The 22,699-nt window shown below is 42.3% G+C and overlaps 1 protein-coding gene across 1 annotated transcript in view; it reads right to left on the bottom strand.

Moving 5' to 3' along the window:
• Positions 1-18,071: 18,071 nt before the first annotated feature.
• cacna2d3a (calcium channel, voltage-dependent, alpha 2/delta subunit 3a) overlaps positions 18,072-22,699 on the bottom strand; it is a 120,521-nt gene continuing 115,893 nt past the window's right edge. The window contains exons 35-37 of the mRNA XM_073470501.1: positions 19,707-19,819; positions 18,316-18,398; positions 18,072-18,164 (exon numbers count right to left, since the gene is read on the bottom strand). Of these exons, the coding sequence (XP_073326602.1) occupies positions 18,072-18,164; positions 18,316-18,398; positions 19,707-19,819 (289 nt within the window). The remainder of the gene's footprint in view (positions 18,165-18,315; positions 18,399-19,706; positions 19,820-22,699) is intronic.

Raw genomic sequence — 22,699 nt, 5'->3', positions numbered from 1 at the left:
CCCTGTGAGTCGTTGGCCAACAGTGGCAATCAGTCAACTGGGGGCCAGTTCTCCCATAGACTCTCATCCAAACCAACCAATCTCTGAAAAAATATTACAGAGAATAGAATAAAAATACGACGAAAATGATTCCTTTCTCCTGCCACTGACATGAAATTGATTATGCCGAATGAGAAAATGAAATAACGGAATGTATTCGGTATAAAGAACTAGAATTGTAAATGGCTGGTGTGTAGAGCGGGACATAGCCTTTTTACAGTCGAGCACAGGGAAAACCTGATACTCGAAATGGATGGAAACTGAGTGCCAAGAATTAAGCGCTGAGTGAAGATGAGCCACGGCCTGAAGATTTGTCAAATCAATCGGAGAACAAGACAAACCAATTTGCTGTGTTGAAAACAAACACAGTAAATGGGCCGTTTCACTACTGCAAGAGAGCATGAAGCCCCAGTCATGCAATTGTGAAGCAGAAAGAACTGTTCCACTGCCAGTTCCTTTATTGAGGAACAGCCATGCAAAAAAAAAAAAAAAACACGCCAACACAGGTCACACAAGATGCGCTTGGACTGAGAAGCAGAGAAGAATCGACACACACACTCATCATAACTTTTACCATCACAGGAAAAATGTAATAGACCACAAAAAAACACATTTTTCCAAAAGCTTTGGCCGTCTTTTTCCTGATGACTGACACCCGGGCTAGTTAGCGCCCTCATTAAAAAGCACTTAATGAAATAAGGTGTTTAAACAGGGTCTTTACACTGAGGTCTTTGTGGTTAATGAATCAACACAGTGCAGACGGAAAATGGCATAGCTGGATATGCAGGTAATGTCCCACTAGATCCAATAAACCTAACACCTTTTTAAAGGTGAATATCCTTCTGTAAGGCCCTGTGTCTGCTCGTGGAACATTCGCACTTCCTATTGGCTTTGACTTTTCTTAGAGGGGGGCTCAGAAAGGCCGCCTTATTCCCACATATTGTATGTCGTGTTTATTTGTCTGATTTGGCAAGGACGAAAGATTTTCTGAAATATTGCCGTCACATATTAGTAGTACTTCTTTACTGTTGTTTTAAGACCACTCCTGCAGATAAACACTGGAAGGGAGATTTTGAATTTTTCAAACAAGAGCATTGTTCGTTTCTTGGGTTCCCTAAAGAGGAACCGAGTTTAAGACCAATGCATCGGAGTCGCTGGTTCCAGTAGCCTGTCCAGCCTAGCCCCACTAACCTCAGAGAAAGATGGATACTCTTTCTCATCAGCTCTAATTGATTCTGTTTAACAAGATGACAGAGGAGCTGCTCAGAAAACATTCCTCGTGATATAAAGCATTGAGAGAAGAAACGAAAAATGTAAGATAAGAAAAAACGGGAGATAGAGAGGGACCAAAAACAAAACAAAACAAATAAAAAGCAGCCAGAGATATGAGGTGATGCTGCGGTCCAGTGTTTTGGTAAAAACATTTCCTCCTCTAGCGGTATCAAGGTCAGACAACGGTTACAAAAACTATGGTTCAGATTAGATCAAAACACCACATTTTTTCCATTCATTGTTCATATCATATTGGAAATACCCAACAACTGTCGATCAGCACATACATACTTATCAACGTTTGTTGTTCTTGAAACGTGAATGTTGTTTTTACTCTTTCGCAATGAGTATTGCGCAATCTGTTGTTACATTCGTGTGTGAGGGTGTAAATGTGGGGTTTTTGTACATGAGTGCCTGTGACTATTTATGTGTTGGGTGAAAGAGTGAGATGGAGAGAGGGGGACTAACCTGTCTATGCAGATGAGAGTTGGCACACGACTTTAAAACACAACATAATTCAACGGTTCATTGGCTCTGCCTGCTTTCCTCCAATGTAATCAATCTCTCAGGCCTCCAGTGCACCAGTGCCATAAACGCTGCATTTCAGTCTTCAACATGATGAAAATCTGACAAATTATAGCTCAGCATGTGGAGCAATAAAAAAATGTGTATTTATCGCAATGTTAATTAGGTAGTTCTATAAATCCTCCAAATCAAACAATTAAGCCCACTTAATCATATTAGAATACAAAATATTTCAAGCTTCAATTTAATTTTATAACAGGGAGCATATGCTATGGAAACTTCAATAAAAAAAAAAAAAAATCCAAAACCCTTCCCCAAACCATGTTTTGGAGAAGTCTACCCTTGGTGTGTGTATGCATACGCTAAATGCTTATGGTTGCTCACTGACCCGCTCAGTGTGCTGCGTAACTCCTGTGCTGAGGGGCCACCCTTCTTTAGCCATTTGGTTATGCAGCGCACATCAAAGCTGATGGAAGGCTGGCCCGTGGCCCAGCACCATGACAGACTGGCGGGGAGCCCGGAACTCAAGCCCCTGGCTTGAGGCCTACAGGCCTGGGGCTGGAGGTTGACAGGGCCCAGCTATGAGGGCCTGATGAATGGGTTCTGGCACCGGGCTGGTGATGTGTGTGAGTTTGTGTGTGTGTGCAAGCCCATGGAGTGGCTTTCTGGGCCCCCTTAAGCTTGATCTGAGTTACAGAGGGAACCCAGGGAAAGGTTATGATTGGCCACAGTGTCAAGCTGAATGAGAGGACCAGCTTTAGGTCTTCTTACACCCAGAAATTGGCTTCCCCAGGGTCTCTCAGACACATTCAGAAATGTATGCACACACCCACCCACCCACCCACACACATACACACACGCACACACGCACACATAAATACATACTGCACAACAGTGCACATCATTACATGTAAAGTTCTCCGAGGTCTTCATCCTTGAAGGATGGAAAACATTATTCATTACTGACATGGGGAATAATAATGCACTTTTGATTCCAAAAAACTTGTATACTTTGACTTCATATAGTCTGACATGAGCTCAAAGCTGAGAGAAAGGCCAGTTATCTTATTCATAGGAAACACATACCTCACATGCGCTTGGAATCTCTATTCGTTTTCCAGTCCAGCTCATATATGCCGAGTGGGAGTCGATTTCACAGCAAACAAGATGAAACAGCAGCGGTAAATGGCATAGAAACCATGTTTGACTTTTCAATTCTAAATGTAAAATGCATGTGACATAGTGTATTACCCCCTAAAGCACATTCAGTTCTGGTTTTCGGCACAAACATAATGTGGCATTAATCCTTTTTTCTTTTTCTCCTATTTTATTGATTATTAATGGATAAATGTCCAGAGTTGTCAAGAAAAAACTGTAATGATGAAAAAACAAAACGCTACTTAGGTCAAAACCTGAAAGCATGTCAGATCGGCTTCGGAGGTGGATAATGCAATAAGGAAGGCCTTTCCGACACCAAAGCTCAAATATACAACATGGACAAAATGTATGCAGCCCTGCAGCAAAACAGGGGAAATATCTGGTCTCAATAGTTCCCTCACTGTCTCCCTTCTCTTCTCAGCCCCTTTCTACCATATATCTCTCCCTCTCTTCTTTCTTTTGGATGTCAACAAAAATGAAAAATGATTTCCTGTTTACACAGAAGACAGCCAGAAAAGAAAGTGAGAACAGTCCTCTGTCCTTGTAACAATGTAGGGCATCGTTCTGATCCTGTGGAGTCTCATGCGTGGGCGGCCATTTTACAAGGAGCTACATCAGGTGCTACAGCGTTAAAGGTTGGTGTTGGATGGGGCCCAGCCGTCACTGTCTGAAAGCTGTGTGTGTTTTTAGCGCTCTGATTCCCGGCCGGTCTCCAGTTTAGCCTTTAGCTCATCACTCGTGCTGTGGTTCTTAATGACTGCTGGAGAGCCACGAAGCGCCGTCTGCCTAGGAAAACAAGCTAAGACTAACTTAGGCGGTGTGTTAACCTGATGCATAGTGCCGTCTGCCATCAGCCCTGAGGCAAGGCTAATGAGAAACGATTAGATTATAAAGGTATCCCGCTGTGCCACCTCTTTTTATACCGCTTGAATGAAACCACATAAGATGGCGACGAACCAAAACACACATATTGGAAGTTGTTTGAATCTCAGCTAAACTCTCGTTTTGACGAGAGAAACCTGAAATACGCCAGGTGTTACAATTCGAATGGCCATGCAGAGGACAGAGCTTGCTTCTGTACATTGTGTTGGAATCTCAGACTTAATAAATCTGAACTCAGTCTGAAGACATCCTGCACAATCAATAGCATTTCTAGCAAGCTACACTAATGAGGAAGTTCACTGAAAGGCCCCACATACAGGTCTGCCCAGGAAAATTGTTTCCACCATTACGCCCAAGATCATTCTGTTCCGCTCACTTTGTCTCTCTGAGGGGAGCAGAGGTAGACCAGTAAAACCAGTCACCCATCCCAGCTTGCAGACATGCTGCAGACCTGTACAAATAACTCACTGTCTCCAGAAGAGGCTTTTTTTTCCTCCTGAAAGTCTGAAAAGGAGCAGAGGGGAAGTTTCTTTGGGAGTGTAGAGCATTTTTGGGTCTTGTCCATCTCTATAACATGGGGATAGTATTTCATTGCACTTTACCTTTTGAGGGAAAAGATGCAAAAAATGTTACTGAAGTTAGAAAAAGGTTAGGAAGCCATGGAAAAGATGACACAAGCGGTGTATATTTATATATTTGTATGGATTTGTGCTGTGTGTGTAAGCACAAATGGCTTTTATGCATATTTGTGTGTGTGTGTGTGCATGTGTGTTCAGCCCATGCATGTGTGTTTGCGTGAAAGCGTACATTCATAATGTGTATGTTGGATCAGGATGTTGAAGCTCTCTGTACACTGGCCTCTATAAGGTGCAGGTGTTCTCGGTCAGACCGTGGTTCCTACGTCCTTACCCGAAGGGCTTTAGGAGACTGACATTCCTTTTAGACCTGTCCCTCTGCACTGTAGCTTGAGGGAGACTGTGTACTTACTTAACCTACTGCTGTAACCAGCTCACAGACTTCTTCTTTTACTTTTCATTAACGGTGTTAGTCTACAGAACTTTATTTCAAAGCATTGCAAACGTGTATTTTTTGCTGCAATGTCACAGCAACATCAGATGCGTTCTGCAGCCTCTGCTGTAAAAGTCAGACAGCATTACATGCATAACGCCATATTTCAACCTCATAGTCTGCTTTTTCAGAATAAAGGTGAGGGTTGTACAGACACAGTGGGAGGACACGGCTGTCTTCTTCACTATGGTTATATATGGCTGTTCCCCTGAACATAGAGGGCTTTGAGAGAACACAAATCACCACCATGCATCGATACAAGCATGCACACACGCACAAGTAGCTAGAACTACATGCCGTCCGGCTTTAGCAAGATGTTAAGGAGTCTATGTCCATCCCCCAGCCAGTAGAGGCATATTCAAAAGCAACAATCCACATTTATGACTGAAAGAGACTCAAGCAGCCCGGTCGGCTAGTTCAACAAACTTTACAAGCAAACAGGCAAATGGCTCAATTTGTGTATAGTCATGCCATACATCGTTAGAAGGCTAAGGTTCTCATGATTGTATTCATGCAAGATAAAACCACATCAGGAAGGTACAATCAACAAACAAACAAACAAACAAGCTAACAAACTAGCATGTACAAAGTTTTGCCAACTCACCAATTAAGTGGGTGTTTCAGTGGTGCATCAAACTCCAACAAAAACTGTCTTCTCTTATTCCTAAATGTCCACTAGATCCATTTCAGTAACAAGTAATGTATATGCTATGCATATTAATATATTTGTCATGCTTTTATCTGGAAAAAAACAACAAAACCTCCTCATTTCACCGCAGACGCCATTATACCTCGACACCGGAGCACCTGAGATGGCAGCCGTTTGATTGACAGCTCATTTGAGCAGATATGAGCTTCTATGCCTGCCCTAGAGCCTATGACAGCCAATGAATGATCGCGCAGACAAGGCTTATTTTTGCATTGAAACATATAGGCGAGAAAAAAAAACTAAATAATTCAGTGTTCAAACATCTGACAGCTTGGGGAAAAGAGTCAGCTTACAACCTCTCAAAAGAGCCCAAAATCATGCATGTGCTCCAAAGGGTTCAACAACAGCTTTGAATTTACTTGGGATAGACTGGGATAGGCCTTTAGGATAATTTTACATACATTTCCAGGAATAAGAGCAGGTTAACATCTCTCATCAGTTACACACTTTGAAAATCATGCGCTTCCTTTTGCCTTTGCACAACCAGAAAATCATGTGTTTCCCTTCATATCTTGAGGATAAGTGGCTATCTACAACCATCAGATGATAAATGAGCGAGAGAAGGTAGTAGGAGCTGCCAGTGGTGTCCCAGAGTAACACGATCTCTCCACGGGGGAGATCGCTGTAGCCTCGTACAACCTGATCGTTTAAAACCCGCAAACAGCAGCACAGATTAAAGTGATCAGGGCTGGCTTTAGCAGACTGGCAGTTATGCTATAAGTCAAATGGTATGCAGAATGATGGATTCAATGTGACAGGGGAAAATAAAATGAAGCTGCCACGTAGTGTATAGCGCCCAAATTAGCCTGAGACCATAGGTAGGCTCCTTTAAGGGTGAACACACATCAAAAAGTGTGTGAGGATTCATTTATTTTGATTACCTCACTTATGTATGAGTGATTAATGAATGTCAGCCCATGTTGCTTTCCAGAAATTCCATCTACAGTGTATTTAGTCTCTCTGGTTTTGTTTTGGCAATGAAGCAAAAATTAGTGTACAAGTAATGTCTAGTGCAGAAGATTTAAGCATGAAATTTAAGCTGAAGTATAAACCTGTCCGTGGACAAACCTTTTTTAGTGTTCTGGGAAACTCGGTCATCAAAGGGTCTTAAACCATATATCTGCTGTGATAAGAATTATCTTTGCCCGGGTGTAGATCACACTCAGAGTTACTGTACATGCACTTTGTTTGCCTCACTGTTGCAGACTTGGCTTACAAATCAAGTTATGTAAATGTCATAATACGGTGTGAGCACAGGAACACAGAGCATATTCACTGCTCACATTTGTTTTATTGATAGAGACCTGAGGTGAAAATTCCATATTTCTTTTATTACATGTTGAATTGCTAAGAATGTGAGTTAAAACATCCCACATGCAGGCGGCTTTCATTTCTTTTTATATAAAGTGCTTGTGATTTATGAGCCCACAATGTCTTTTTTCCTGCATGAAATAAATTACGGAGGTGAATTCCAAAAAAGAAAAAGAAAGAGAGAGCGAGAGAGGAAGAGAGACAGAGAACTACAGGAGAAAAAGACTAGGGAAGTCCTCAAACCAAAGTTAGACTGATCTGCCAAGTCTGGAGTGCGTATCGGCCCTCCAGGTTTTTATAAGAAGGGCTGAATATGTGGGACAGCTCAGCTGTTTAACAGCTTTACTGTTTATCTTCGGTGTGCTTAGCCGGGAGATTAATGAGGGAAGTGGGTATTCATTAAACATTTGCAAAAATAAACTTTAGTGAATTTTATCATAGAACATAGTTCATGTTATGAAAACATTACATTTAAGGTGTTCGGCTGACACTTTTTCCCAGAGCAGCAGAGTTCAACGGTGGAGTAGGTGTTGATTTTAAGTACACCTACAGTGAAGGCAACTGTGTGACCTTTTCTACTTGACACACGTTTTTACTTGTTATCTAAAAATCATCATAACATTTGGAAGGGAATGGAAGTTTTTTGTATCATTATTTCCTTTTTCTTGCTCATGTTTCTTCAGTCAATAATTGGACGTGTCTTAATTCTTCTGCAACACTAGAGATGTCGATTTAAATTGGCACTTCCACTACCACATTCATATCCTGCTCACTTACTATTGTGCCCCTTTCTCTGTACACTGTCCAGGTCAGGATGTCAAGTTAAGTGCAACTCTGTCTCTCAGCAATTATGTTTATATACTTCTAATTTGTGTTGAGTGCCAAAGGGTTACATAGCATATGCCTTGTGTTATGAACATGAATCAGACTATAATTGAGGAGTCTTGAGTAGTTCCCAGATGTCTCCCCAAAAGTTAAAATGTAAATTACGCCCTTGGGTGAAGGTGAATTGAAGGTGAAAGAAGGCATAAATTGTTAGGCAGCCCTCTGAATCTCTCTTGTGCTCTTTTGACTCTATAATTGAACGTTTTTATTTGGCTGTTCTGGTGGACCTCCTTGCCTGCGCCCTGTCTCCACTCAACAACTTTGACAACAGGGGCAGGTGTGTCTGTACCAGGTGTGTGTTCAATCACACGTGTGTATGCAAGCTGCCAGGTGTGCACCTCGTCACAGGCAGCCGGTGGGGTGCAGAGACTGGACCCAGCAGGCGAGTGTGCCTCTTGTCACACACACTGATCACAGTTGACAACTACAAGACCCACATCAAATTTTCAGACACACCTGTTTGAGAAGCAGGGGGCTCTGCAAGCAGAACTTAATCCTTAAGTCAGGAGGCTTTGGAAAAAGGAAAAACGTGGTCAGCAATTGAGTCGGGTCACTGAGTTATTGGGTTGTGTGTATGTGTAGATTATGTGTAGGGCAGCTAGAGCAGAGCAGATAATAAACTGCACTGTTCAAGTTCACCAGTCCAGTGACAATAAAACATTTAAAGGTCATTCCTGAGGTTAAACCTTCGCCTCACTCCTGCTCTGATGGTCCAAGTAAAGCAGTTATTCACAAGTTTACTGGAACACTTCATTGCTCAAGAGGGACATAAGCATCATTCGCTCTGTTTTGTCTGACATTTTGTCGACATATCAATCCATCAGATTTCTTTCGCACCTATCAAGGTAGCTTTTGCTAACTTTCACTGTACAAAATATAGAATAAAGCCACTTATTGTAATGAATTTGCACTAATTTAAACTGGTTTTCTGCTTCAACATATCATTATGAATGAAATGTTGATTGCAATGTGGATGTAGTGGATAGAGAAAAATGAATCCATCAGCATTTAAACTGGCTCCCTATAAACCTCGCTATCGCTGTAAAATTTTATGGCCACCCATGAAAAGAAAGGTTAACTGGCGATCCATTTCTGTTATTGACTAAATGATTGACATTTCATTCGCCTGTATAGTCGTTCAGGAAAAATGTCTCGACAAAGCACAACAAAGTAGAAACATTTCTATCACCCCTTTGAGAGGATACTTGAGTGATGACATATGGCAGATAATCATCAACTTTCTTCTACTTTTCTCTGACATTTCACTTCATTTTTTTCTTATTAAGGAGCTCCTTACGGACCAGCTCGAGTGCTGCAGGTACCATTCATCTATTAATCACTTGTACTCCATCATCCTTTCACATCACCTACTTCTCTTATAGTTTTCATTGAGAAACAAGGACACATCCTCCCCCAGCACTGTTCAGTAAGAGCATTAGTGAATTTAGCAGTGTCGAGGGCCATTCTTGATCATTCTGAGTGGTTTAAGACGTCCAAACAACCGAAAACATTTTCTCACGTATCCCAGAATAATCAGACCTTTTTTCTGGACTGGCACAGTGTAAATATACTGTGGAATCCATTTTCTTCTTTTGTTAAGAAAATCTATAAATCATTGGTTTCAACCACATATACTGATTTCTTGTGAAAGCTCTTGAACTACTGAAACATCATTCTTTTTTACCTTCCTTTAACAATGCTACCTCTCGCTGCTTCTAAAGATCAAGCTGTAATTTCTTTGGAAGATTTATCGACCAGGTGATCATCAAGTTTATGCCTTCGCAGCGACGGAGTTTCTTAGAAGTAGCAGAGGTCTGATTGTTTAATGGAGTGGGCATTTAGCGCTCGCAAAACCGCACACATTGTTTACACCAGGGAAGATTGTTAAAAAGTATATAAACAAATGCTTGCCAAAATTACCATTCTGACTCAACTTGTTACCCCCAGTCCATAAATACATAGTTTATTAGGATCAGGCCCATTTCTTCTCCATCAACACAATGGCAGGGCATTTGGCTGGTGAGACTGGGTTGGGCTGTGTTTGAATGGTTTACAATGGAATTATTTTCTCAGATAAACAGCTCCAGGCCTCAGAGTTGATTGGGAGGCACTGCATAGAGCAGCAGCCCCACCCTGTGTCCTTAACCCTGGCTGTGATGGCGATGGTTAGAACAGTATGACGAGCCCAGAAGCTGAGAGATTTTTTATGTCTGATTATAACTTTGTGTGTAAGCCGAGATTTCTCCGTGTGGATTTACAAACACGGACAGTTAAATTCAGCCTAAAGGATGTGCTTTCATCAGGTGGCAAAAGTACACACATTCTTTACTCAAGGAAAAGTAAGAAAGTACAGGCACTAAAATGTAACGGTATCCCTCTGAAGGATACTACTGGCCATTTCTATGCAAAGTTAACTGAACACGGGATATGATCCATTGAGAGGGGAAGAAATTAGGTCATATGAAAAGAGGAGGAAATTCATTTAGGAAGAAGGGAGGGAAATAAAGGTCAATAATAAAGGGGGATAAGGTCCACTGACAAGGGAAGGAAATAAGGTGGCAAGAAAAAAATGGGAGAAGACTACAAACCACACAAGCAGATGTTGTGATTTGGGCTCAGGCAGAACCAGGGAAGAAAAAAGCTCACAGCAACATGTCAGGGTCAAAGCAGCGCAGTGTGTATGTACATATCATGAATGATGCCAGCATTTCTGGAGGAATACTACCACTGTCTGTTTGTATGTGCATATTTTTCATTTACCAACACACTTTTCTGCTCCCTCGTCCATCATTTCTGACTTGTCTTCTCTTTCTGCTTCTCTTGGCCTCGGCCTCTTTCAGCCTCACCTTCTCGTCCTCTCCCTGTTTTTGGACAATTGTGTGTTCACTTCCTCTTTTCCTCTCTCAGTAATGACACACTGCAGGCCTCTTAGATTACACAGCTCATTAATAATACACTTCATACACCCACTAATAAGCAATATGAATCACAAACACTCATATCCGCCCACAGACAGACCATACACACACACGAGCACACTCACACACTCCCTCTGAGCTATGACGAGATCATATCCACAGTATATTTACAGCCCTGATTATTTTTAATTACAACATGGCCTTTAACTGTGGCACTGCAGCAGTTACATAAATGAGAGCCGTAATCAACCAGCTCCCCGGGCCTTCCCCCGACTGTGGATCTCGAAAAACAAACAGACGGCGTCACAGCTCAGCTTGCCTCTACCGCAAAACACACGTCAGCGCCCAACATTACCCCTCCGTGATGTCATGTCCTCTAAATGCTCCAGACAGTTAGGGTGAGAGAGAGCAGGAGGACCACATGCATGAAACCGACACACACACACACACACACACACACACACAAGTGCATACTATACGCATAAGCATAAATGTATTGCGCTGTGTGCGCACTGACACACAGATCAGAGATACAGAGGGCCGTGATGGTGGTTAGGGTGAGAGAGAACAGGAGGACGTGCAGGGCTGCGGTCGGTGTCAAGAGCGAGGCTTCGGATATTCCTTCGGTCAAGAGGGTAATGATGGGTGAGGGAAGGGTGAGGGAGGGGGTGAGTGGGGGACACCAGGGTATATAAATGTCACATTGCTGCAGTGATTTTTCTGTCAGGCCCTGTGGTTGTAATCTTAGCCTTCCTTTCACTGCTCTGCTATGCAAAATAAGGGCGTTGAAGTCCCAGGGCCAAGCGTGCACAGAACATGCGGCTCATTGGTCTGGCCAAACACACACACACACACACACACGCATGCACACAACCCTAACCCTGTTTGATATTTATGATTAAAAATCTGAGTACTTTCTGAGCTGGACCTAAACAACCAATGACAGAGACATCCCAGAACAGCTGAGGATGCTGCCAAGCAAAGGTAGACACTCTAGACCCTGAGGCCAACGTTAGCTAGCATACTACTGTTGACAAAAACTTGAAATCTCACTTCCAGTTCTCTCAGAAGAATAGAAAACCTGTGTTGGCTGCATCTCCCAACCCATCCAGACTTGTTTAACCTTCTACTTTTGTTTTTTTTTTTCAGCTTCAGTCTGCAGAGCCATGAAGACAGAGTGCTGAAGCAACCCCCCCCCCGCTGCTGCACAGAGTGGTGTTCGCTGTTCAGTCAAAATTCATTAGACCGGAGATATACTTGCTGTTGAACTACACTTTTGCACTGACAACTGACTGTGTCGTGATGGTAGCTGTGTTAATGGAGGATGCTGCTAGATGGCACGTTAGCTCGTTGTCTCATTGTTATCCCTGCTGCTGCTGACTTGCTCACTGACTCCTGACTCTGGCACATCCCCGCACTTGCACTGCATTGCTCCTACCGTTCATGTGCATATCGCATTACGTGCAGACATACAGACCTGCAGCGATAATTTCTGGACGTGCACAACCGACGCTTCAATTGGACGTAGGATAAGCAAGCCAGCCCTGATGCGTACCTAAACACGTCATTAAAAGCAAGTATATCTACGGCCTTAATATTGAACGTGTGGCATGTCTAGATTGCACCAAATTTGACACTGCACTTCCTTAGGTCCTCAGCAACAAACCTGCCAAGTACGAAGTAGATTGGATGAACAGTTCTTGAGCTAGTTAGATAACATGCAGACAGATTCCTTGCTTTATAGTTTTATTTATGGTTAGATACAGTGTAGATGTATGTACTCCATTAAAAAGGCAAAACCAGTATAATCGATGCTTGCACACTCCCATACATACACACACACACACACACACACACACGCACACACCCACACACTCACACATACACACTAATGTGCCAATAAGAGCAACCATTTAGTCCTGTCCACACTGAGTTCATAGAGAGTTAGCAGGAGCAGCTCTCCAGCTGGGGTATAAAGATACAAATCAAACACGACAGATGGACACGCACACACGCACACAAATGCACACACGCACACACACACACACACACACACACATACACACACACAGACTTCTATAAAAGTTTGATGTAACCACACCATGCCCAGAGACGCCATGTACAAAAAAACACTGCATCAATTATCACATCAACATTCAGTGTTCATCAGCGCAGCAGGATTTATAGCAGGCATGGGGGAGCCAACAGCCAATAGTCCCTAACTCATTGATCGGTCCTCCATCCAAGACAAACATGCTGATGCTGATGAACTGTGATCCGAGGGAACTTTAAATTGCTCATACACTTGTGGTGGTTCGCAATCCTAATCCAGCACAGAGACCTAGGGACAAACTGCGGCTGAGAGCCAGTGGTGTTGCTTGCTTCCAGCTATGATATTGTTAGACCACCTACTCGGTTGCAATCAGCCCGCCTTTTCCCTCCATTGCCTCCCTGACCTCCAATCTAGCTTTCCTCCCTCCCTCCCTCGCTGCTTACCCTCCCCTCTCTCCTCTTTCTGACTGTCCATTCTGTTAAACTGTCCTACGCTCTAAAAACAGCCTGGGCGCATTTGAGTGGCAGAGGCAAGGCAAGGGGCTCCTGGGTCTCCATTTAGCCACTTCCTGTTTGAGGGAGCCAATATGTATGCCCCTCCAGGCCATTGCTCGGCTTGCCATGTGTAACCGAATGAGGCTTTTTTTTCCTTGACTCGACTGGCTGGCAGAGCTCAGATCACAGCTACAAAGACTCCGCTGAATATGCTAATGTTGAAAAATCTCCCTCAGCTTGTTTGCACAAACACAGAGTGGAATGCTAAATATATGCCTATGATTTGTTCTGGTTTTGTTATTCAATATTTGGCTGAGGAGAGTAAGCTGCCTGTCCGAGAGAAAACTGATGAACGACAAGCTGGTGAATTATGTGCACTCTTCCTCCCAAATATATACTGCGTGCTAATCCTGATCACAGCAAAGTTTCTCAGACTCTCATTTATTTTCTCATTCTTTCTTGAACACACACACACACACACGCACGCATGCACACATACACACACAGTATTAGTACAGCTGGCTGTCAGGTCCTCAAGCTCACCGAGAGGTCCATAAGTACTGAAGGCTTTTCTTCCTATCACAGCATGGGGTACACAACTAACTCTGTGTATGAGTGTGTGTGTGTGTGTTGAGAGTATGTTTTCAGCTGGCATCTCTCAACCTTGGCACTAGCGTGTCTCCTGGCACACACAGTTACAAATTTGTCTTTGGGGTTTTCGTTCGGTTAAGTCTCTGATGTGTGTGTGTGTGTGTGTGTGTGTGTGTGTGTGTGTGTGTATGTGTATGGGTACGTACATGTGTGGGGGAGGTAGTCAAGAGGTCTGGTCATTATCACCACTTCAGCCAGGGAGCAGCAGGAAAAAGGTAAAGGAAAGGTGCAGAGGGAGGTGAATAAGGATAGAGTTGAGATGCTTACGGTGCAAGAGATGAAAATAATGACTCCATGTTAAACAAATTTAATGGATGACAGTGATGCAGCAAATGCACAATCCATAGGAATAAAATCCTACTAGAATTTAAATACCAACTCATTACAATGCTGACAGAATCATGTGTGTGTGTGTGTGTGTGTGTGTGTTTTCCCAGCTTGTCTTAGCTGTGGCGTGTTGTGGTCACCAGGCCTGTGTGTGGTCCTGGTGTGGTTCAGCTGCTCAGAATCATTTCCATTTAAACATATCTGTGGTCCTCAATGCAAACCACCAATGTTATCTACTCCATTGGAGGTAACACCAAAAGCTTTGCCCTCTGCGTGACCGCCGCTGTGTGTGTACGTTGAGTTCATAAATGTGTGTTAATGCATGGTTAAGACTGTGGATGTTTGCACAAACGCTTGAATGTGTGAATTTGTGTGTGATTCACTGTCATCTGTCTTCCGACAGAGATTTCTCATGTAGTCAAGATAATGGCGAGCAAACAGAGTTGGAGTGGTGTGAGTGCTGATGGATGGGTGTGTTTTGAACTGCAGGGCCCCTCCGGGGCATTGTGTCCCAGTGATCAGTGACTCCTCTCTCAGGGGTTCCTTCCCACAACAAACAGCAGCTTAGATCGGATCATTGGGGAGGAATGTGGACGCCTGCTCATAAAATACCTTCAGTGGTGTTTCTCTCACTCGCTCTGTCTTTGAGTGTGTCTCTTTTGATGAACAGGGGTTATAGGTTTGAACCGGCTTGTCCACATGAACATTTGAGTGCTGAGCCAGACTTGTAAAAACACATATGTTTCAACAAAACCAGAGATGTCTTTGTCAATGGATTCCCAACACAGTCTTTGATTTTGTTTCTTTTTATTTTTCTGTTGTCTTTTCCTTTTTCTTTCGGTTTTAAATGGATACAAAAAACCTTTCACACTGGACAGCCATATGTCTGGCTTTTGTCTCGAGTGGGAGACACCTTTTCTGGTGTGATGCTATTATAAACAGTTAAGTTCTGGATGTTGCCGTCAAATGTTGAGGGCAACGCGGTACAATAGTAACAGTTATATATTACTTTAAGCAGAAATGGAGTTATATAACATGTTTCAAACAGGATTTTGGTAATAAGTTTTAAGCAACATTATTTAACTGTTTTACTTTTGTATTTACGACCGTGGTGTTCAATCATAAACTGTGGGGGGCGCCAAATCGCACAAAATGCCAATTTTCTACATATTGTTGTTTTAATACATACATGTAGTGGTAACCACTGTCAGATCTGCGCTCTGGAGAAGGACTTTTATTAGGCTATACAATTTTGGCCAACACTGGATTTGTAATGAAATGCAATACATTTTTTAAATTACTTTCCATGAAACAATATTAACCTCCTCCATTGTATAATGCTTAGTCATACATCTGTGGTCCTTTTGGTGAAAGTAATGCAAAAGTAGTATAATAAGTAACACATTACGCTACACAGACAGTAATATGTGTAAAGTAAGTTATTACGACTGAATGAAAGTAACTAGTAATATGTAACACTGCATTTTGGAAGTAACTTGTACAAAACTGTTGGCGCGTTAATACTTTTCCATCCATCTACGTTCAAGCAATGCTCGAACAGCGCTCAGTCAAAATTTAGTTTGAAAGAGAAACTGATGTAAAAGATATTTAAAAAAATACATCACACTGGTCTCTATGCTGCTTTCAACTGTTCCCTGTTTTTATGTGCGTTTGTGAGATAAAAAGGTGACATACCGAAAAAAAAAAACAGAAAGGCAAGCTCGTCTACTGCCAATGGGAACAGAGTCAATTGCCTATTTTTCAAGGGTTTACATGCATTTAAAAAATCTGCATATACACACTAATGTTGGTGTAAAATGGTAAAAGTGTGACTTACTATTTCACCCTGCAACATAGTCACACAAAGACAACTAGCTGAATACCCTTCTCGACTGCATAACAAGCGCATTTGAGCTGTGTGTCGTGGGGATATTTGGAAAAGAGCTTCTTTTGGCATCTGCTTGGGTTACATTTGCCCTTCCAGTCCGTGGGGAAAAACTGCTTACAGAAAACAAAGATGAGCATTTATCACTCACAGGACCCCGAGGTGGCAACAAGGCTGCCATTGCAGCAACAGCCCTGAGAAAGTAGATTGCATTCCCAAGTCTGTCTTTTGTACACACATTGGATGCACTTTCCCATAACTCATCTGGCAAACAGGAAGGAATCACAGAACGGATTGGATGCGTGACCCAAAACAGCTCCAGTCCCATTATGCAGTGATAAACGACCCATCAGCAAGTCGGGGAGTCTTTTGGACCATAGAGGGAGATCCGGATCAACTGGAAATGATTAGAGTGACACAGTTTTGCTCAAGGGACAGGATCAGGGAAGCAGTCGAGAACAGATTAAACCACTAGGACGGTGAGAATTACCTTTACAATGGAGGAAGTAGCTTTAGTAGGTCTGGCTGGTTGAGAGTTGGGGAAAGAGATGGAGACGAAGCATGGCCCGTTGTTGACCACAGGGACCTCGGTGTTGACATGGAAACCACAGCAGAGCGGCCTCCTGCAGGCACTGACGGGGTCTTTGAGAACTTCTGTTGTTTTTACTTATTGTACTCTTCTGTATGCAGACACAGGGGATGTCACAGGAATCCTGTTCTTGCATGTATGTGAATGTTTGTCAGAAAATGTCAAAGGATTGTTTGTGTCTATTTTTAAACAAATACAGATGTATGTTGTGGTTGGCCTTCAGTTCTGGTGTCATGGTCTTTATTGTCTCTCTTTGTGTGGGGGATAGGCCTCTGGGGCAGCGGCTGACATGACTGAGACAAGAGCGAAACACCAGACACACACACACACAAATACATGCATGTGCAGGCCAAACATTTCCACACAATAAACCACTAAGAGCAGATACTGTATTAATCAGTCAGATCTGCCAACAGACTATCTATACGGGTGAGAACTGATGCTTTATATTAACTCTTTTGTTCTGCTTCACTAAAAGCCTTTCAACAGCAGCATAAATTTTGAACATCTTTTTATTTCAAAAGTACACAAACAGGACCAATATTGTTCAATAAGGCAAAGCTCAAATATTAACAACCACTCACATCAGAGGACTCGAAATCTCATAGTCACAGTTTATGGGTACCACTTGCAAATCATAAATAAAACTCTTTTCTTTTTTCTTCATATATAGACTATAACTTATTTTTTTTCTCATCATGAAAAAAAAGATCATTAGACAAACATTTCATTGTAACCCCAGCCACATAGAATCATCTTCAGTTTTTTTTTTCTCTTTTTTTTATCCTCAGAATCATTATTGTACTTGAAAAGTCAAAGTGGGCCGGGGAGGGAAGGTGCGCCTGTCTTTCTCCACATGGGTGTTACGTGGCTCTAATGCCCAGTTCCAAGCCCAGCTACAGACCCCAGCCCTTTGCTACTACCTGAAAGGACTGAACGTAGCAGTGTGAGTGTCAGTGGGACCACTTGTGCAGTTTTCAAGCTACTATGTGCATTGTTGGCTTTATTACTATGTTCAAAACCTTCTCCCCTCCGTGTGGCTCATGTGATATTGCTAAAGCACCTTAATGATCACTACTTAGCAGCTGTAATAGCTATCCATTATCAATCCTTTCAAATAAGTGCCTTGTAGGGAGGAACCTCAGGGCTAGGGGCCTTGTAGGTGGTGAGTTGGAATTGGGCGCAATTTTGTAAGGGGCAGGAGTGTTTTTTTCTGTGGCATTGTTGCGATTGGTTTGCATGCTGAGCCAAGCCGATCCAAGCCGAGTTCTGGATGGAGAGGCGTGGCCAGCTCTGCAGCTCTGGTCACCTAGGGAACAGCGCCAGGAGGAGGCAGAGCAGTGTTGCTGTGAGAGACGGGGTGAGACCCAAAGCTCCTCCGCACTCCATTGAGTTCTCCTGAAAAGAGAGGGGGGCAACATACAGACAGATGTGAAATATTTTAATAAAACACAAAAGCAGAATTAGCGGGGGGATATATTATGAGAGAAAGTACGGTAACAGTGAGTGATCTGTGTGTGCGTGTGTGTAGTGTTCGTGGAGCAAGTACCTCAGGGTGAAAAGGGTGACAGGTATCTGGGCGCCTCCTGTCCTTTTGCATCTTCAACCTCTCGCACTTGAGAGATTCATTATGTGCAGCTGACGTTAAGGCAATAACAGAAAATGTGTAGCCTCTGCAGGGTGTTTTCCTGCTGGAGTGTATTTCTTGTTTATAATGGAAAGGAACGCATGTTTTTGATTGCACCATGAAAAGAGAGGTTCTTATGGATGCGCTGATACTTTGGTTCACAGCATGAAGAGCAAGAAGAGAAAAGGAAAGCAGAGTCTTAGCAATGTTTGAGGAGTTTTCCTTTGTCGCATAGCAACGGAATAGCAGGCTTTATGCTACAGTAAGCACTCCGCAACAAAATAAACAGCGGTGGACATGTATATACAGCGTGACTGTACTGCATAAAATCCAGAGAAATGCACATTGCAAGAGAACCGAGCTCAGCTATGCGGTGACGAGCTAAGTACTTTCAGTCAAACTCCACTCCGAGCTGTGTCTGCTATCGATCAGTATCCCATCATAGCGTGGGCTATTGTGTAACACAGCCCAAACACAGACACACACAGCTCTGTGAAACCGACGTCTAGTAGAGTGCTGCCTCTAAGCCTTAGCTTCAGATCTGTCCCACAGAACGCTCTCATCTCTTTGAACCACTGGAGGGGCAGAGTGCAAACAGACTCCCCATGGCTTCGCCACAAATTAAATACTCTATGCCACTTACATCCCTCTATCATTGATGGACACACACTGACAGAGGTGGAAGGAATACTCAAAGCTTGTACTTAAGTAAAAGTGTCAAAACCACAGTGTAGAAAAAATCTGTTACAAGTAAAAGTCATGCATTACATTTTTTACTTAAGTAAAAGTACAAAAGTAATTAGCATCAAAATATCCTTTTACAAAGTAAAAGTATTCATTATGATGAATGGTAAATGTTCTTAGTTACTTTCTACCACTGCAGAATGGTTACAATCACAGGAGCGTGAAAATAGACTTCTTTAAAAACCATAAGTGGGTAATTCTGTTATTTTCCCAGGGCAGGAGAAATGGGAAAGACTGCAGCAGGCCAGCTGTACAACACATTCAAGTCGTCCACAAAAAGCACTAATTCATTTAGTCACTCATTCGTCTTCCCTTGAGTCAGTTTATTGCAAAATTCATCATCCAATTGACATTTGAGCCGTGACAATTATCAGTTTTTGTGGTTTTTAATCTATGAAGGTTTTATTGTAGCTGTTGCTTTACTCATCTTAACATCCTTGTCAAATGTAGTTCTCAGGCTTTAAAATCATCCTCCCTCTCTTTCAGGACACCAACAGACAAGAATATGCACACTGAGGTCCTGCGCTCAATCACCCCCACCTCTCAAGTTTTTGGCCAGTGAAGGATATACATGATTTCGATGGGGTCCATGGTGATTGGCTCGAACATGCTGCAGTCACACTTGTTGTCCACCACCACCATGAAGAGATTACTGCTGGGGATCTGCTGGATCACAAAGGACCTGCCAATCACAGAGCAAACAGCCAGAAACAAAGAAAAAGATGAGGAAGGAAGAAGGGAGATGGAGCGAGGGAGGGTTGAGAGCTGGATTGGCAAGTAGACAAGGCGCACGGGTATGATGTAAATTTCCATGTGTGTGTCAGAGAATTTGTGTTGTGAGTGTTCGCATTCTCCTGTGGCAGAGGGGGGATGCACTGAAGAGACTCCACTGGATGCATGTCAAGAAGATGACTTGTCTCACTGCCAGCTGTCAATAAACATACAGAGACAGACTCACACCAACAGACACACATAGAAAGTATACACCCCCCCCCATCTCTCCCCTCCCTTTTTGTCTTTGTTATATCCTATCCAAGGCGAGCACCAATGAAGTGTTGCCGAATATAAAACACTCCAAAGGGAGACAAATGGGAACCACACTTTTGTGCTCATAGCTTCCCATGGCTGTGTTTTAGTGGCCTGAGAGATCAGGCCTCGCCTCGGCCTCAAGACCAGTGATTTATGACCGTGGATGAGCTTTATGAAGAAAAGAGGCCGTAAAGATGATTTTTTCTTTCTGTCACCCTTTCTTTCTTTATCTCTCGCTTCTCTGCCTCCCTCTCTTCTGCCGCAGCTGGGTGATTTATTGAGTTCACCGTGAGGCATTTATCAGACACGTATGAGAACATGCACGTCTGACTGAGTGAACACACACGCACAGAAATCCTGTACACATGCATACACTTTCTTAGCGCTTGTGAAGGCAAGAGGGAGAGACCTGATCCCTTTAAACAGACCTAGTATCAGGAATATCTCCATCCTTAATTCAATACTATGACCAATTTCATCTGACCACAAACAGCATCCAATCCCAGAGTAGCACCAATCCACCGCAACCTAATACAGCCAGCCCACCGTGACCAACCAAACCCAACCAAACTATCACAGCAAATAGGCAAAGCCAGATCCAATCAGGGTGAATTAGGACCTACTGATGTTTAATAATCCATGCTCACCCCTGCACAGCGCCGTGCCGGCCCAGCTCAGCCCGCTGATAGAAAGCAGAGCAAGTGTTCTTGGAGAAAAGACTTAAACACATCCTGACAGCACAGCTGCTGGCCTTGAACATACCCAGCACTGGGAAAGGGAGCACTACACCACATATGGATGCACACACACAAGGATGTGCGCACTGTGCAAATAGACAGACACTGATGCATACTCTCTCTCACAAATAGACGGACGGTAAAGACTGTGTCGTCTTCTTGACATGGTCTCCTAGTGCTATGGATTCCTGTGAGAGAAACGAACAACAAAGAAGTCCAATATGTTGAGAAAAGAGAGAATGGCATAGTCAGGTAGTGAGTGACACACAAGAAAAGATAAAGCAGAGAAAGAAAAAGAAATAAGGATTTAGAAAGATGTAAAGTATAAAGCTGTTGTTCTGTAGCAAGAGATGAAGACACACACAAAGAAGTGGTGACAGAACATTTCTTCTTCTCGAGTTCTGACGAAACATTTCACACAGTCTGTAGCTGAAGCTGATATAAAGTAGAGCTTATCAACACTTTTTGATCATGAAGAAAAAATGTTTTATCTTTGCAGTGTCGGCTGTACTTAAACTCATAATATTTCACAATGCATTATGTTTCACACATGCTTTTGATGCAGAACAGTAGCAAAGTTTTTTCTGCCTTTCATAGTAAAATCTGTCTGAGCTAGGGTTTGGTGAAATGCAGTGTTTTTGTGTGTGTGTGTTCTGTAGAGAATGTTCACATTTTTCCAATGATTTAATCGTTGCATAACTATCCATAACCATAACTGCATGCACTGTATGGTTTTAAGAAATACCTGTCATCGCAGTTGGGAAATTTGACCAGTAATTACTATGTGTAATTTAGCAATTACTTATTCAATGAGTTGAAGTTGCTCCAATAAAATCTCAACAAATGGACTGGCGAGCTTTCAGAGCAATGCTTTCATTTTGTTTCCATTTCTCTTATTAGTTTTGGAGAACATGGGCACCATGATTCCAGGTTTCTCTTCTTGCGGCCTTTTTACACATTTTATATGATGCCAAGACACAAATTAAATTTAGGGGGACTATATTTGAAATGTTGAAATGATTTCTGGATTTTTACCTTTCAGCTGCTGTTGACGCAAATGCAGCTGAAAGCTTATAACCAGAGTTGGAAGGGTTTCTTTAAAAATGAATTACGATAGTTACTAATTACCTGTTAAAAAATGTAGTCAGTAACATATCCAAGTATCACAATATTAAATGATGTAACTTGATTACTTTCTGTTACTTTTGGATGACTTCAGTACCAAACACATTCAAATAAAGACCAGAGAAAATCTTAATAACAAGTATTCTGTAAAAATACACACCTGTGTATTCATCAGTCAGGCAAGATGAGATTGATGTTGTGTCAGACTCATGAAGTGTCGTCCTGTGTGTGCATGTGCATTGTTACAGACTAGTATTTCATTCTTTATTTTAAAATTGGAATCCTGTTAGTAATCCATCTAATTACATCTTTTTTTCTGTAACTTTACCAGAATACAGTCACCTTTTTTTGTATCCTAATTATGTAATCCCGTTACATGTATTCTGTTACTCCCCAAGCCTGCTTATAACAAAGGCTGAGTAACATAAGCTATGAAAAGATTTAAAAATAGAAACATCAAATACAAAAATATGGGATATTTCATCAAAAAATGTCAAAAGGGGACTTTTTGCTATGAAAAGTTAGACAGAAAACTGAAAATAGACCTTAATTCAACATGTAAAAACACTTGCACATAATAACATTTTTAAAACGATTATTGATACTAAAATATAAATGTTAATCAGGGAGTGCCCATAACTGTTTTAATTACCTAACTATTTAATTATAAA

This window comes from Pagrus major, chromosome 7 (assembly GCF_040436345.1).
Source record: "Pagrus major chromosome 7, Pma_NU_1.0".
NCBI classification, from domain to species: Eukaryota; Metazoa; Chordata; class Actinopteri; order Spariformes; family Sparidae; genus Pagrus; species Pagrus major.
The sequence above is the reverse complement of the archived record's forward strand: the minus strand, read 5'-3'. Positions and strand labels throughout refer to the sequence as shown.